Below are 16,597 nucleotides of genomic sequence, written 5' to 3'. Positions count from 1 at the left end.
GGAAATCAAACAGTAGGTAGTATACTGTATTGTGCAGCATGACATGAATACTTGTACAATATATCAAAGCAGATGTAATATTTCTGCAAAGGAAAAAATCAGAGCAGTCCTATGAACCCAAATTTCATCAAGAAATAACTGTTCTTAACATACAGTATAATCAACACAATATCATATAAAAGAGAAAGAAAATAATGTTTATTTACTAAATTGACCGAGAAGGTACAGTACAGGTAGAGTATTGACTTACTGTTTGGCAACATTGGTGTGGACCCCCAGGGTGAGACTCAGCCACTTGTAGGTTACCTGCCACCACAAGTATAATTACTAACATGTTGCTCTAGTATCAATAACATGGTTTATCATTACTATATACATACTGTAAAAAATCATTTAAAAAATTAGCTAAATAAAAATATTACTAAATGCAGTTTAACAATAACAAACTGTTCAGTATATAAACTCAGAATAAAGACTACTAAACTTATTTAAAATTAACAAAATTATTTATGTTAAGCCTAATATACAGTATATATAACTTCATGTAACAGTACATTCATTAGTGTACTGTACTGTAACACCATCACTTTTTCATGGGATCTGTACAGTACCGTTTGTTTTACTGCACAGAATGAAAATCTGGCAAGGGAGGATGGTTGAAGAATCAACCATAAAGCATACCACAAAAACCTAGACTATTACTAAACAGAAATATGAAAATTGCAAATCCTGTACAGAACCTATAGTACAGTACTTTACTAAAATAATTTAAACTTAAAGAAGAAAGGCAACAATAAGAAAATAGTCGAATTCCTTGCTGATACGAAAGCATCATCCTCAGATTCTTTTTTTAGTCTATCCTTCGATTATAAATTACTGTACATGTCAGTGGGCTGGGCATGAAAGAGGGAAACAACAGGGTAAAAACACTGCAAACACTGATCTTATGGCAGTACAGCTCCTCCCCGACTTACGACGGGGTTAGGGACCCAAATCCAGGTCTTAAGTCGAAATGGTCGTAAGTCGAAAATGCTTAAATAATACAGTATTACCCCGCCTAACGCGGTTTCACTTAGCGCGTTTTACCGTATACGCGGTGCCTCGCCAGAGCTGAACTTTCACTTAACGCGGGTTTTTTCCACATATACGCGGTGAGTGTCCGGCTCGAGACGCTATTTTTAGATTTGCCCCACCCGCCACCCTGCCTGTTTTAGCTCATAAAATTCATACAAATTACCCGGCCAGAATATAATTTACATTGCTGGAATTCTTACAATTTGGTGATCATTTTGAATATAAACATCATATATTTTGCATTAGACATACAAATTTTAGATAAAATGTTTACTCTGAGTAAATATGTTCTCTTTTGTGCAAAATATATGACATTTATATTCAAAATATTCCTGGTCTTACAAGGAATCCAGCAATGTCAATTGTATTATCCTAACTTTAGTTTGAGGTATTATTTATTAAAATTCAGTGGTTTTCCCCCAAAAATTTCTCAGAGAGGGAAGAGCCAGCAGTGTAGTGTGAGAAGAGGGGGAGGGAGTTGAGTCCATTATTTGAATGGACATTAACTTGGCGACTGTATTTCTCTATTTCTCTTAAGTATTAATTGTGTGCATGTACCATCATAAAATTAAGATGTTATTTTTACTACAACATAGTTATGTGTCGTCAAAAAGTGGAGTTTGGGGGTCGGGCCGGTTTCTATTGGAATTAATCCCATATGTTCTGTTGTTCACTTAACGCGGTTTTCACTTAACACGGTACCCTCTGGGTTTTATTGACCGCGTTAAGTGGGGTACAACTGTACATAGAAAATCTAAAATGGGTGTCTCTTTTTCTTCTCAGCACCACAAAACTCTCACTTTTAAGCTTGCCAGCCATTTTAAAGTGAACTACAAATGAAAATTTTGTCAGTACACAGCGCAATCACTGACGTTGGGACCCGAAAATACGTAATTTGACAAAATTTTGGTATGACTGAGGCGGTCGTATGTCCGGGTGGTCGTAAGTCGGGGAGGAGCTGTATTTTCACATCTCTACATCTTTTGTAGGCGAAGAAATAAAATATTCACCGCAATTATGGCTCCGTCAGATCTCACATGGCGACTTTATTTTGGTTTACATTGTCTGCTATGCGTGAGCGTCCGTAGTCTTTGTTTACATATCAAGAAACTAACAACGATCTCATCAGATGTGTTCATTAAGATTTATAATGGATTGAATTTGTTCATTTTATTCTAGAAATGTTGTTTGGGTGATAGTAAGAATATCCAAATGACAATGCACAGGTTAGGAAGTTAGATAAGGTTAGGTAGGTTAGGTAAGTTAGGTAAGTTAGGTGAGGTTAGGTAGATTAGGTGAGATGAGATTAGGTAGGTTAGGTAAGGTTCTGTACATTCTCACTTCCATTTTCATGTTCAGTATCATGAACTGTAAATAGTATCTCCCAAAAATTTGGTTCAGTTCCAGAAGTTACTGTATTTCTGGTGATAACGGTCTCCTCCACCTTGTATTTAACTGGTGTAAAATCATGGGTGCCTTTGTTGACATTTGGGAACTTGTCAAAGTACCAGATACTGTTACATTATAGTTAGACTGAATTACTGGTCACGGCAAAGTAGCATGACAGGCTTTTTCGGGCTATTTTACCGGCCCATTGTTTATGTAATAAAAGTAATGATATAATAGTATTTATTGTAGTATGCAAAGAAAAATATGACTTCTGATATTTTTTTTACAGGATTAGCCCACCAGGGCAAAGGTTAATGGACCCACATTAAGGTTTGGGGGGCAAAAATATAATAATAATAATAATAATAATAATAATAATAATAATAATAATAATAATAATAATAATAATAACAATAATAATAATAACAATAATAATAATAATAATAATAATAACAATAATAATAATAATAATAATAATAATATAATATAATAATAATAATATAATAATAATAATAATAAAAATATAATAATAATAATAATAATATAATAATAATAATAATAATAATATAATAATAATAATAATAATATAATAATAATAATAATAATAATAATAATAATAATTATCATTATATTAAAATATAATTAATAAAAATTAAATAAATGTTAAATAAAATATAATAAAATATTATTATTATTAATAATAATAATAATGACCATAAAAAAAAAGGGTTGGGTTAAAGAGCAGAAAAATAGACCAAAACAGCCTGTGGCTATTTTCGTGACTTGCTTACCTAAATGATGTAATATTGAGGTAATACTAAAGAAGTTGGCTAACAACATAAGTTGCTTGGTTTTGTTAATTCTTTCCACAGATGTTATTATCATTAACGTACGTCAATTTAGGATAATAGCCAGGTTTTGAATTCCATTATTTTATTGTCTGCAACCACATTACCTAACAAAAATAAGACAAATTTCTTCTATGACACTCTCTGCGCTGACGAGAAATAACGGTAATAGGTATATAATGAACTGAGGAGAATGATGCATGACATCAATGGCAGCCTCTAGGGTAAGAAAGCGATCAACACTGAGGAGGGGGGGTGGGAGGGGGGAGTCCGAGGTCAGTGTTTTCATGGTGTTAATGGTTAGATTAGATTAGGTTCGTTTAGTTTAGGTTAGATCCTTCCCTCATCCCTGTCATGGGGGAAGGACTTAATTCTAATATGGGTGGTTAGCACCATATGAGAAATGTATTTTTATGGAAAAATCGAAACCTGGCTACTATCATAAATTGAGCTTAATGTATAGTACTGTGAAGTAAGTATTTTAAAGGCAACAGCTTTTTATATTAATTGTAATTATATTTTTGTATTTTTTTTAGTTTTCTCTATCTATGATCATAAATCACATGTACAGTGATCCCTCGGTTAACGAACGCCTCGGTTAACGAATTATCTTCCATAAGAATATTAAATTCAGTTAACGAACAAAAATTCAGTTAACGAAATTGTGTCAACATGTTTTCGCTTGCTCACCAGCTGGAATATTAGTCCGCCAATACAGTAATCGGTTCTAGGGCTTAAATTCGTTAAAATTTGAGTAAATACCAAGAAGGTTGTACTATTCAATAATTTTCCAAGTTTTATTTTAAATTTTTTAGTCATTTTAACAAGTATTTAACATAATTGCAGTACAGGAAACTAGTTTTTGGTGCGTCAATCAGCCACTTGACTCACCCACCAAGGAGTCAGTTTTATCTCTGGTCAGTGGAGGTAACATCTTGCTTGTGGCTCTCTTGAACATAAACTATTTTTATGTTTTTACAGTTCAATTATTGGTCATTCTGAAATTTATTTAACATATTGACAATATATAGTGCAGTGCAGTGTTGATTTAAAGAAAATAATCTTGAATTACACCTAGTGAACTTAAAATTTTATGGGTGAAATGACGGCATGAAGCGTGGGGTGATTTCTCTTCCATCCCCACTTCCTTCTCTTCTCCCTTCTCCTCCACCCCTACTTCTAATTCCCATCATCATCATCATCAACCAGGAGCCTTCTACATGCACACCTCAAAATAAGTGTACTTTACTGCATTTTTTTTTACTTTATGTAATTTTCGGTGAGCTGGAACCAATTACCGAAAATCCCATTGAAACAATGGTTTCGGTTAACGAACAACCTTCTGGAACGAATTGTGTTCGTTAACTGAGGGACCACTGTAGTGGGTAGGGCATGAATGATGAGGGAAATTGTATGATAAAACACGGTGAAACACTGATCACATGATACTAAAATTATATCTTTACGTACTTTGTACGTTTAGAAATTAATTAATTACCGTAAATACTCCTCCGAAAAATCTACTAAGTCACCGCATGTTGCCTATTTGTATACTGTACATCCAATCGACTCAGTCCGAGTGTACAGTACCCTCACATCCACAAAAAACGTAAAATTAGACCATGACACTTCAACAAAGTTGCTTTCATTGATACAGTACCAGACATCAAATAAGTACTTTCTGTTTAATATGGTGGTGGGTCTGGGTTAGGAGCCCCCTGGCTAGAAAGTTAGGTAAGGTTAGGTAGGGTTCTTTGGTTGGTTAGGTCAGGTTCTTTTAGTTTCTAGTAAATGTTGCATCTTTTGAAATACTTATTATAATAACATTGTGCAACAAATTAACAAAATTGAATAACGCGTTCTGGTGTTAACCATCATGGCTAATATGGAGGACTTTACAGCCGCTTCTCCCTGTCTCAGTAACAGTAAGTTCGCTCATGGCAGGTGTTAAGTTAGGTTAGGTTACATTAGGTTAACTTATCTTGAAATTTTAAATAAACATTTTTTACCTCATTTGCCATAACTATGACGGTGTCCACTATAAAACACAGTGAAAATGTGGCATTTTTAAATTCGTTTTCTATGAAAACTAAGCGGCTGTGAAGTAAATAATTCCCGCCATCTCCTCCAGGATTTCCAATATTGTTTAGGTGAAACTTCAATTCATGTAGCTTAGGTTAGGCAGGTTAGTTGGTTAATTGGTAAGGTTTTACTTTCGGACATCATGGGAATTTCAGGATTTTATATTTTATTTATTTATCTTTTTAATCATATTCGCCGCTTATTAGCAGTTTGGACGGTCTATCCAGTGTTAGTACAGGAGGAAACTGGAGACCGGGAAACATGTGGTGTTTGGTAGCGAAGGTCACACTGAATAATACCCTTCTCATGTGTGACCGGGCCGAGGTTCGATCCCTTAACATATTGGTATGAGTTATGTGCATTACCACTGTACCACCAACAATCGATAGTTGGTAATATTATCATTTCGGTCATGCAGCGAATTATAGAATTTTAAGGTAAGGTTAGGTTGAAATTATGTTCTTCCAGTGGTTTTTTTAAGTGTTTTGAACGATTCTGACCTACTTCCAAATGGGTGCATGACTGAAACGATAATTTTACCCAATAGTATGGACAATTCTATACACTCTTATGACGTTTTCCTCGAAAATGACCTAACATAACCTTCTAACCGACCGGGCATATATGAGTCATTTGAGAGGGAAACGTCAAAGAAAGGTGTCTAAACTATTAATTGCAAAGATAAAATTCTTAAGATTCCCTTGTTGTCCAAAAGTTAAATAATACAAAGGTGCTGGTGATTTTACCCCCCATTAGCGCTCATTCACAAAGTATAATCTCAAGTAAATGTTGCACCAGTACCATACAGCCTATAGCCAGTAGTACGCTATTATTAACCAGCCTCTTTACTGATTATCCTTAACAATACAACTATTATACTCGCTATCAAAAGCCGAGAGCTTAAATAATTTTTCACTTACAATTCTGGATTCATCATTGACAAATTCGTCCAGATTTTCTAAGTACATAGAATCCATGTTGACACCCATACTAGACTTATAGCTGTCGGTGTAGCCTCAGTAGCCTCAGTCGCCTGTTGTAGGTTTGGCGCGAATTCAAGTTTTGTTTTGGTCGTGACGTCACATCATGGGACCGTCCATCAGTAATAACTACACAATTATCGTTTCATATATAAGCGCGCCAACATGGAAATGAGAAATATAATTTTAGGTCTAGATTTCTCTAAGGATAACAATCTTAAAGTATTCAAGATATAAAACTTAATAGTAGTTAAAAAAATTGTATATTGCTGTGTCCGAACTCCGAACCTGGAGATATTCATCAGACCATTGTGAAACGCATCCCTGGCTCCTACATTTCAACATTTACATGACGTTGAAGTCACAGTTCCCTGGTGCGAGACTTGTTCAACACATCACAGCTAGTAATATTCTCTCCATGTTGAAGAAATTCACGAATTGATTTCAGATTACTAATATTCGTATATTTCTTGTTTAAAGGAGGGAGGTACTACCGCCTGGGAAGATATTGGAAGCATAATGTGTCGTCTATGGTAGACCCTGCTGCCACATGGCATTACAAAATTGTGACCAAGTCTCACGTTGCTAATCTGACTTTCTGCCTCATTTACTTGCAGGTCTCAATTGTTTCACTTACTATTGACCCAGAATCAGTACAGGTTCTACAGCAGATTGGGACTCTGAAAAAGTGTGTCGAAGAAATGAAAATTAACGGACCTACTGTTAGGGGAGAGGAGGAACACCAGGAACGGCTCCAGCGCAGGAACAATGTAATAGTTTTTGGAGTCCCAGAGAGCCAGGCAGAGGGAACTGTGAGTAAGGAAACACACGACAAGGTGCTGTTTCAAAATATTTGCACAGAGGTTCTGAAGATTCCAGCAACCCCTCAGGATGTGAGGAGACTGGGACAAAAGCAGGGGGCTAAGCCTCGCCCCCTCAGGATCACATTAGGGAGTGAGGAGGAAAAATGGCAAGTTATCCGGCAGGCAAAAAACTTAGCAAGGAGCGAGGCATTTCGAGATGTATTTATTCACCCAGACCGCACGGTAATGCAGAGGGAACAGCACAAGAAGCTCCTGCTGGACTTGAAGCAGAGGAGGGAGGAGTCGAGAAGGAACGGGGACAGGTGCACATGGGTTATACTCAGGGGGAGGGTAGTGGAAACAAGTGTGCCGACACAGGGCCAGGGGGCAGCAGTGCACCCTCCACCCACTCAACCCCCCACCCGGGAGGCGGCACCGGCTCAGCCTACCGGACAGGAGGGAACGAGCGCCGTGTAAACAATGAAATTTTTAACCACACCCTGCAAAATACAGTGTACTTAGCAAATGCTGCAGCTTCTGAGAATGTGGGTGGAGCGGGTTTATTACTAAGAGCAGAGACGTTACCGAGAACAAATTCTGGCTTGAATGTCATGTACACTAATACCGACACGTTCCTGGATAAGAGGGAGGAGTTTGAAACACTACTAAGAGTACACCAACCAGATATTGTAGGAGTTGTAGAACTGTTGTACAAGAACAGGAGAATCGACCCAGAGGAATGTGAGTTCAGTATTGCTGGATATGACTCATTTACGAACCTAACTCAAGAATCCTGCAGGAGGGGTGTGGTTATCTACGCTAGGCAAGACCTTAGAGCCAGCCAGGCGAGGGTACAGGGAGAGGATGTCTTTGAAGAGTCCAAGTGGTGTAAAATTAAATTAAAGGGAGGGGACTTACTTATCGTCGGGTGTATCTACAGATCCCCGAACTGTGGCCCACTAAATCAAAGGAACTTAAGAACCTTAATAAACAATGCGGCGATGCTCAACCCCAGCCACCTCCTTATCATGGGGGACTTTAACTATGGCGACATCGACTGGAGAAACGAGTCAACCCCGAATGACTTGAATAATCCTGCTACTCTTTTTGTAGAAACTCTGAGAGATAATTTTCTGTTCCAACATGTGAGAGACCCGACACATTACAGAGGGGAGCAAACACCCAAGCCACTTGACCTCATCATAACAAACGAGGAGGGTATGGTGGCCAAAGTGGAACACCTTGCCCCAGTTGGCACCAGTCACCATACAGTGTTGTCATTCAGATTTAACTGTTACCTAGTTCAAGATAAGGCCAGGCCAAGGTGCAAATATTACAAGGGAAATTACAATGGGATGAGGGAAGAGATGAGGGGGTATCAACTGGCCTGACTTATTAAGGTACAAGAACGCAGACACTACGCTGAATATCATAACTAGTAAAATGACCCATTTGATCGATAAATATATACCCAAGACCAAGCCCAGTGCTTCTAGGAATACGAGGGGATCCCTACACATGAACCATGCGGCGGTCGACAAAATTAAGAAGAAAACCCAGAAATTCAAGACGTGGGTTGGGTCAAACGATGAGCAAGACAGGAGGATGTATGCAAGAGCCAGAAACCAAGCAAAGATAGAGTGTAGGAGGGCTGAAAAGGAGTTCCAAAGGCTGGTTGCACGCGAGGTCAAGTCAAACCCAAAGGCGTTTTACCGCTATGCAAAGTCGAAATTGAAAACGCGAGTAGGAGTATCAGACCTGAGGCTTGAAGATGGTAGTTACGCAGATTCTGACCAGGATAAAGCTGAGGCATTGAACAGCTTCTTTTCCTCAGTGTTCACAAGAGAGGATGCAACTAACCTTCCTGCGTTTGAGGACAGACGGTTCGACACAGCACTGACCCACATTGTGTTCACAGAAGAGGGTATTAGAAATAAACTGTCCAGGCTAAAGGTCCATAAGAGTCCTGGACCTGACATGGTGCATCCTAGAGTGCTAAGGGAGCTGTGCAACGAGCTTGCAGAGCCCCTGAAGATTCTGTTTTGTAAATGCCTGGATGAACAAATGGTCCCCAGTGAATGGAAAGTGGCTTATGTGAGTCCTATCTTCAAGAAGGGCGATAGGCACTCCACGAACAACTATAGACCGGTGAGCCTGACCAGCATAATATGTAAAGTACTTGAGAGTATTATCAGAGATGCAGCGATGGAACATCTACTACGAAACAACCTTGTAAAAGATTGCCAACACGGTTTTATGCCGGGGCGCTCTTGCTTGACACAATTGCTCAAGGTATTGGATATTTGGACCCATATTCTAGAACGGGGTGGTAATATCGACAATATTTACCTAGATTTTGCCAAGGCTTTCGACAGTGTACCCCACGAAAGGCTGAAAATCAAACTGGAAGGGTACGGAATTCGGGGAAATGTCCTAGCGTGGATAGAAGACTTTCTACATGACCGCAAGCAATGTGTGGTGATTAATGGCACGAAATCGTCATCTGTACCTGTAACAAGTGGGGTACCGCAGGGTAGTGTATTGGGCCCGCTGTTGTTTGTTTGTTTCATAAATGATATGCCTGACGTTGTACACTCCTCCATACAAATGTTTGCCGATGACGCCAAGTTATTTCGGGAAATTAAGAACCAAGCGGACTGTGAAGAGCTGCAGAAGGACCTCTGTGGGCTCCAGGAATGGTCGAAGGAATGGCTGCTGAGATTCAATGTCACGAAGTGTAAGAGGATGCACCTGGGGCGTACCAACGGTAAGGAGGCGTACCATATGTCCCAACGGGATGAAGAAAATGTACTAGTTGAGACTGTGTGTGAGAAGGACCTAGGTGTGTATGTTGACAATGAGCTGAAGTTCTCGGGCCATTGTGAGAAGAAGGTAAATCAGGCAAATAAATTATTGGGTCTTATAAGAAGGTCGTTCAGATATCTAGACGGTCCGTCCCTCGTGACGATCTTCAGGAGTGAAGTGCTTCCCCATCTGGAGTACTGTCACCCCATCTGGTCCCCGAGATATGCTAGGGACTGTCAGTTGGTTGAAAATGTTCAAAGGAGGGCCACCAAGCTGGTGCCTGCACTTCGGCATCTCAGCTACCCTGCGAGATTGGAGCGCCTGAACTTGCCTAGCTTATACTACAGACGGGCAAGGGGGGACCTAGTTGAGGTTTATAAGCATCTCAGGGGGCACTACTCAGTTGAGTGTCCTTACTTGGAGCTGGCGGACGCTCGCCCCACAAGGGGTCACAGCTCAAGATTGAAGAAGCCGCAAGTCCGGAAAACCGTGAGGGCAAACTTTTTCGGAGTGAGGGTTGTAAACTCTTGGAACAATCTACCAGAAAGTGTTGTGACGGCACCGAGTGTGAGCTCTTTCAAGAGAAGACTTGACCAACACTGGAGCGGGTTCAGGTACATTCAGGAGCCGGTGCATGCCCAGTATTTGCCAACAGTGCGTGACAGAGACGTGACCGATCGCCCGGGCGGCTAGCGAGCCGACCTTTTGGTGAAGAATATAAAGGAAAAGAGTCGTGACCGATCGCCCAAGCGGCTAACAAGCCGATCAGTGGCGAAGAGGATAAAAGTAAAAAGTAAAAAACACAACATACATACTGAGATGTTTTATATATAACAATTTACTACACGTCACCATTTTTGCTAGTGGACAAAATGCTCCATATAGGATGAATTCTATAGGGGATTTTACATTACAGTGTATATAAATTTGAAGTTAATACCAATAATGTGAGAGTTGGCAAGGAGCATACTTTACATACCTTTTCTCATAAGCTGATCAGTGAAAATAATGACTATATCAGTAAATGCAAAACGTCATGACAGTTTCGTAAAATATGATCTTTAGTATAATGTAGTAATATGCAGCATTTGGAAATAAAGGATTACATATTACAGTGACCCAGATTTTGAAATGCCTCTACCAATAACTATCGTACTCAACAGCCACGCTATATACCGCTAGCGCAAAACAATATTTAAGACCCCTGCAATTATGTGAAAATACTTGTTATTATTATTGTTTAGATATAAATGTACAGTTAAATTAAAAAAATATATATAAAGTACTGTACATTTAGGCTACATATTATCAGCTAATGTATGTTCTTCAACATATATAAGTTCCTGTGAAACTTTGGTTTCTTATACGTATCTTAAATAAATAAATTAAACTCACAAAATAGAAACAAATTTCAGATTTCATCTATGGTCAGTATTCCCTTTAATATTTCTGTGATATATAATTTGTATCTACGTGTATCACGGAATGTCAACGTCACAGGTCCCAGGTCACAACTCACAACTAAACTTTCCTTTTTACTGGGTTTCGTTTCGTTCACCAGTAACTACTCCCCACTCACCACTCCCCACTCACCAACCCTTCAGTCGCCAGAAGAACGTGGAGGGAAGGAGTACGTCACCATACACGGCTCCAAATGGCTCTTGATACCTCTAAGAAGGGGAAATCCCACCCTAAGGTTTCCCAGGGGCTCAACACCATGGATAAAATCATCATGAAATACAGGTAAGAACGAGGCAATAACTGAAGTATCCCGTCTAATGCAGTAAATGTTCACTCTGTTCCTCCTACCTGGGGCCGGGTGGAGAAACCAAAGACTTGACCTCAAAAACGAGATTCTCTACAACTCTCTTTATGGTTCTTAAGACCGGTTCTATAGGTAAAACATGTTGTTTTATCTTTAAGGACTATCATATTGTTATTGCTTTTAGGAATTTTGAGGACATTTTTGTTGATAATAGTTATGGACTACAGGTATTTCCGCTCGAGTTAAGTGATTGTGGTAGCTGGAGTTTTGGACGGTCCCACTAATTACCCAAATGTAGCAAAATGTATCCTCAATGAAGTCAAATAATGGTCCTACATGAATAAATCGGACTGCTAATCACTTCTCGACTAGTATTTGGTGTCACAAAGTAAAAAAAAATTGGAAAACTTTCTTTAATCTGAGCTAATAGATCGCGTGCATGTACCGAGGGAGTGAGTACAATAATTACCCAAATGTAGCCGCAATGAAGTCAAATGATGGTCCTACAAGCGTAAATCGGGCTGTGAATCACTTCTCGATTATTATTTGGTGTCATAAAGTCACAAAAAATTGGTAAACTTAATTTAATCTGAGTTGTGTTAGGTTAAGAACATAAGAATGGAGGAAACTGCAGCGGGCCTATTGGCCCATACTGGGCAGTCCCGTTTACACCCAACCCCTATTGCTCATATAAGCATCCAACCTATGTTTGAAGCAATTCAGCGTATTCGAGTTAATGATGATATTTGGTAACTTGTTCCATTCATCCACTACTCTGTTTCCAAACCAGTGTTTACATATTTCACGCCTAAATCTAAATTTGTCTAATTTAAAACCATTGTTACGAGTTCGCTCCTGGTTGGATAATTTGAGTACCTTTGTAATGTCCCCTTTGTTTAGCCCTGCCTTCCACTTATACACCTCTATCAGGTCGCCCCTCGCTCTACGTCTCTCAAGGGAGTGCAAATTAAGATGCCCGGGATTAGTCTTGTCATTCTTCTCTGAATTCTTTCCAAGGATTCTATATCCATTCTGTAATACGGTGACCAGAACTGAACTGCGTAATCCAGGTGTGGTCTCACAAGAGCAAGATACAGTTTTAGGATGACCTCGCTAGTCTTGTAACTAACACTCCTTTGTATGAACCCAAGTACTTTATTAGCCTTGTTACGAGCAAAAACACATTGTTTACTTGGCTTAAGGTTCCTACTTATCATTACTCCTAAATCTCTCTCGCAGTCGGATTTCTCTATGGCATCGTTGTTCATCTGGTATCTGGTTTCCCTGTTTACATCTCCTATACTGAGTACTTTACATTTGTCGACGTTGAATTTCATCTGCCATTTTTCAGACCATTCGAAAAATTTGTTTAGATCTTCCTGTAGTTTTGCCGAGTCCTCGTCAGATTTGATAACACGTCCTATTTTAGTGTCATCAGCAAATTTACTTATGTTGCTGTCTATGCCGATATCTATGTCGTTTATGTATATAATAAATAATAATGGTCCAAGTACTGAGCCTTGGGGAACTCCACTTGTGACGTTGCTCCAATGGGACTTAGTGCTGTTAATGCTCACTCGCTGTTTCCTGTCCTGTAACCATGCCCTAATCCATTTAAGGATGTCACCTTTGATGCCATGAGCTTCTACCTTTCTAATTAGTCTTTCGTGGGGACTCTGTCGAAGGCTTTACTAAAGTCGAGATATACCACATCATAATTGTGCCCCTCGTCCACCGATTCGAAAACTGATGAAAAGAATGTTAATAGATTAGTTAGGCAAGAACGTCTGCTTGTGAAGCCATGCTGGGAATCATTGATCAATCGGCGCTTCTCCAGGTGATTTCGAATAGAGTTTGAAATGATTGCTTCCAGTAATTTGCCTACTATTGATGTTAGACTGATTGGGCGGTAGTTAGAGGATAGTGATCTATCCCCCTTCTTGAAAATCGGTATTACATTCGCTATCCTCCAGGATTCTGGTACTACACCTGTTTTTAAGGACATGTTAAACAACTTTGCTAAGGGCATACTAAGCTCTTCCTTACATTCCTTTAATACTCTGGCAAATATCTCATCGGGACCAGGTGACTTATTAGGCTTTAATTTGTCTATTTGCTTACTAACATCGTTACTAGTCACTACTATCTCACTTAATTTGTTTTCTTCACTATCTCTGAATAGAGTCGGTGCCTCGGGTATCATGTTTAAATTTTCGGTGGTGAAAACTGTTGAAAAATATTTATTCAAATTATTGCTCATTTCTCCATCGTTATCAGTGAGCTCGCCGGAGTCTGACCGTATTGGTCCAATCTTTTCTCGTGTTTTAGTTTGATACATTTGGTAGAATCCTTTGGGGTTTGTCTTTGCCTCCCTTGCTATCATTACCTCATTATTCCTCTTTGCTTTCCTTATCTCGGTTTTAACCCTACTCGCCAATACCCTATAATAGTCCCGGAGGTGAATTTCGCCACGATTTATCCTTCTACCTATAGCCTTCCTTTGGCCAATGATGTTCTTTAAATAATTATTTATCCGTTTAGGGTCATTGTTGTCTGATCTGAGTTTTTTGTATGGTATGTTCTGCCTTTGTGCATTAAGTAACTCACTATTTAAATTGTCGTGGAACTCAGCAATCTCAGATCTCGTTATCAGGTCGGTGCCATCTGTCAGGTTCACGGCCAAGTGCGACACCCCCTCTCTCAGCTGCCTCTTTAAACTGTCAAAGAGGTTAGGTTAGATTAGATTAGATTAGGTTAGGTACATGCACTTGATCTATTAACTCAGATTAAATTAAATTTACCAATTTATGTGACTTTGTGACACCAAATACTAGTCGAGGTTAGGTTAGGTTAGGTACATGCACTCGATCTATTAACTATAATTAAATTACGTTTTCCAATTTTTTTTTACTTTGTGACACTAAATACTAGTCGAGAAGTGATTGGTAACCCGATTTATTCATGTAGGACCATTATTTGACTTCATTGTGGCTACATTTGGGTAATTAGTCGGACCCGGGGTGGAGCTTGGTTGAGTATCCTTGAAGGACTCTTTTTCTTCCTCATGCTAGAGTCGTTCAGCCATGCTTGTGCTTTTCTTTTGTCTGAATAAGGAATATTTTGGCTAATACTCGGAAAACACAGGCTCTTCGACCCAACAACGAGACAGTTTTTTTTTTTATATAATTAAAGACCACAGCACTGGTCTTGTGCAAATCCTTCGTGTTTTAGATATGGCGTTCTTCAACATTTCAGGTTTGGCTGGTTGGCTTTAATAGGATAGGTTATGTTATGTTGATTTGTTTTTAGGTTCAGTAGATTAGGTTAGTGTTAATATCATTGGCATTCTATGGCCATTTTCCATGTCTTTGTAGGCTACCTGATGTCAGCTGTCCATGTTGCACGGTCTCCCGGTCCGACTAATTACCCAAATGTAGCCACAATTAAGTCAAATAATGGTCCTACATGAATAAATCGGACTGCCAATCACTTCTCGACTAGTATTTGGTGTCACAAAGTAAAAAAAAATTGGAAAACTTGCTTTAATCTGAGTTAATAGATCGCGTGCATGTACCGAGGGACCGAGTAATTACCCAAATGTACCCAAATGTAGTCGCAATGAAGTCAGATGATGGTCCTACAAGCGTAAATGGGGCTGTGAATCACTTCTCGATTATTATTTGGTGTCATAAAGTCACAAAAAATTGGTAAACTTAATTTAATCTGAGTTGTGTTAGGTTAGGTACATGCACTCGATCCATTAACTCAGATTAAATTAAGTTTACCAATTTTTTGTGACTTCGTGACACCAAATACTAGTCGAGAAGTGATTGGCAGTCCGATTTACGCTTGTAGGACCATCATCTGACTTCATTGCGACTACATTTGGGTACATTTGGGTAATAAGTCGGACCCCGGTCTCCTGTTGTCTCTCGCCAGATTCCTAACTCTTTGTCATTTCTTACCTCTCCTCGTGCCATTCTTGGCCTACCTATAGCTTTCCTCCCCTCTACATTTAATCTCTTGCATATCATCTATTCTATTCACATGCTCAAACCATCTCGGCTTCAGTATTAATTTGTCATTGGCTATCATACGACACTTGGACAAATGCATAACTTTAATGGTTATATTGGTCTGGCACTCTTGGATAGATAAACCCAAGGTGCTATTCGTCATGGTGTGTGTGAAAAATCAGTGGATGACTGAAGTTGATATGTGATTCCTGTCTTTAGTGGCATCAACCCAACATGGCCTAACCTAACAACCTTCTCAACTTTAAGTGTAGCCTGACCAGAGTTACTATGCAAATTGTGCAAAACCAGTTCTTATGTTTTGGTATGAAAGTACTGGCTACGTTACAAGCTTTAATCAATTGATACAGTACAGTATTCCCCTTCATGTTCAAGCACGTGGCCTGCGTGATACAGTAGTTGAAATGTCTCAGATTACCCCAAAAAATCTGTTTAAGTTTGGTTGGTGCATATCGTCTGCTTGCCCAGTCTCTAATCTCATCAGTAACAGACATTGTGCTGTTACAAATTAAGGTTTTAGTGTCACTTTGGACTTCATATTTTGAATTTGAAAGTCATCTCAAATGTGTATTTTTGAAGAGCATTCATTTATTAATTGGACATACTGTATCTGTCGCATCCACCTTCTGTATAAAATAATGCAACCATATGTTGCCAACCAGTCTGTGTTAAATAAACACACCTCATGAGTTGACCCACATAGCCAGCTAGTACAGCACTGAAGCAAGTGTGATAGGTGGCTATAGGTAGACAGTACAGTACACACACACACACACGCAGATATAAAAATCTGTACAGTATTTGGTTGCACCTGAGA

At 39.1% G+C, this 16,597-nt stretch overlaps 2 protein-coding genes across 4 annotated transcripts in view; one reads left to right on the top strand and one right to left on the bottom strand.

Moving 5' to 3' along the window:
* Positions 1–6,462, bottom strand: part of LOC121879954 (DNA polymerase delta subunit 3-like) — a 47,708-nt gene extending 41,246 nt beyond the window's left edge. Inside the window, exons 1-2 of the mRNA XM_042386797.1 lie at positions 6,314–6,462; positions 251–306 (exon numbers count right to left, since the gene is read on the bottom strand). Of these exons, the coding sequence (XP_042242731.1) occupies positions 251–306; positions 6,314–6,382 (125 nt within the window). The 5' untranslated portion in view covers positions 6,383–6,462. The remainder of the gene's footprint in view (positions 1–250; positions 307–6,313) is intronic.
* Positions 6,463–11,551: 5,089 nt separating this feature from the next.
* The window catches only part of LOC121879952 (protein O-mannosyl-transferase 2-like), a 28,833-nt gene continuing 23,787 nt past the window's right edge, over positions 11,552–16,597 (top strand). For 2 of the 3 annotated variants that reach the window (XM_042386795.1, XM_042386794.1), the window contains exon 1: positions 11,554–11,724. In XM_042386795.1, coding sequence (XP_042242729.1) covers positions 11,636–11,724 — 89 coding nt within the window. In that variant the 5' untranslated portion in view covers positions 11,554–11,635. Of the gene's footprint in view, positions 11,725–16,597 lie in introns of all 3 variants that reach the window. The other variant, XM_042386796.1, reaches the window with a different exon arrangement.

The sequence above is a fragment of the Homarus americanus genome, unplaced genomic scaffold (assembly GCF_018991925.1).
Source record: "Homarus americanus isolate GMGI-L3 unplaced genomic scaffold, GMGI_Hamer_2.0 scaffold29478, whole genome shotgun sequence".
Classification (NCBI taxonomy): Eukaryota; Metazoa; Arthropoda; class Malacostraca; order Decapoda; family Nephropidae; genus Homarus; species Homarus americanus.
The sequence above is the reverse complement of the archived record's forward strand: the minus strand, read 5'-3'. Positions and strand labels throughout refer to the sequence as shown.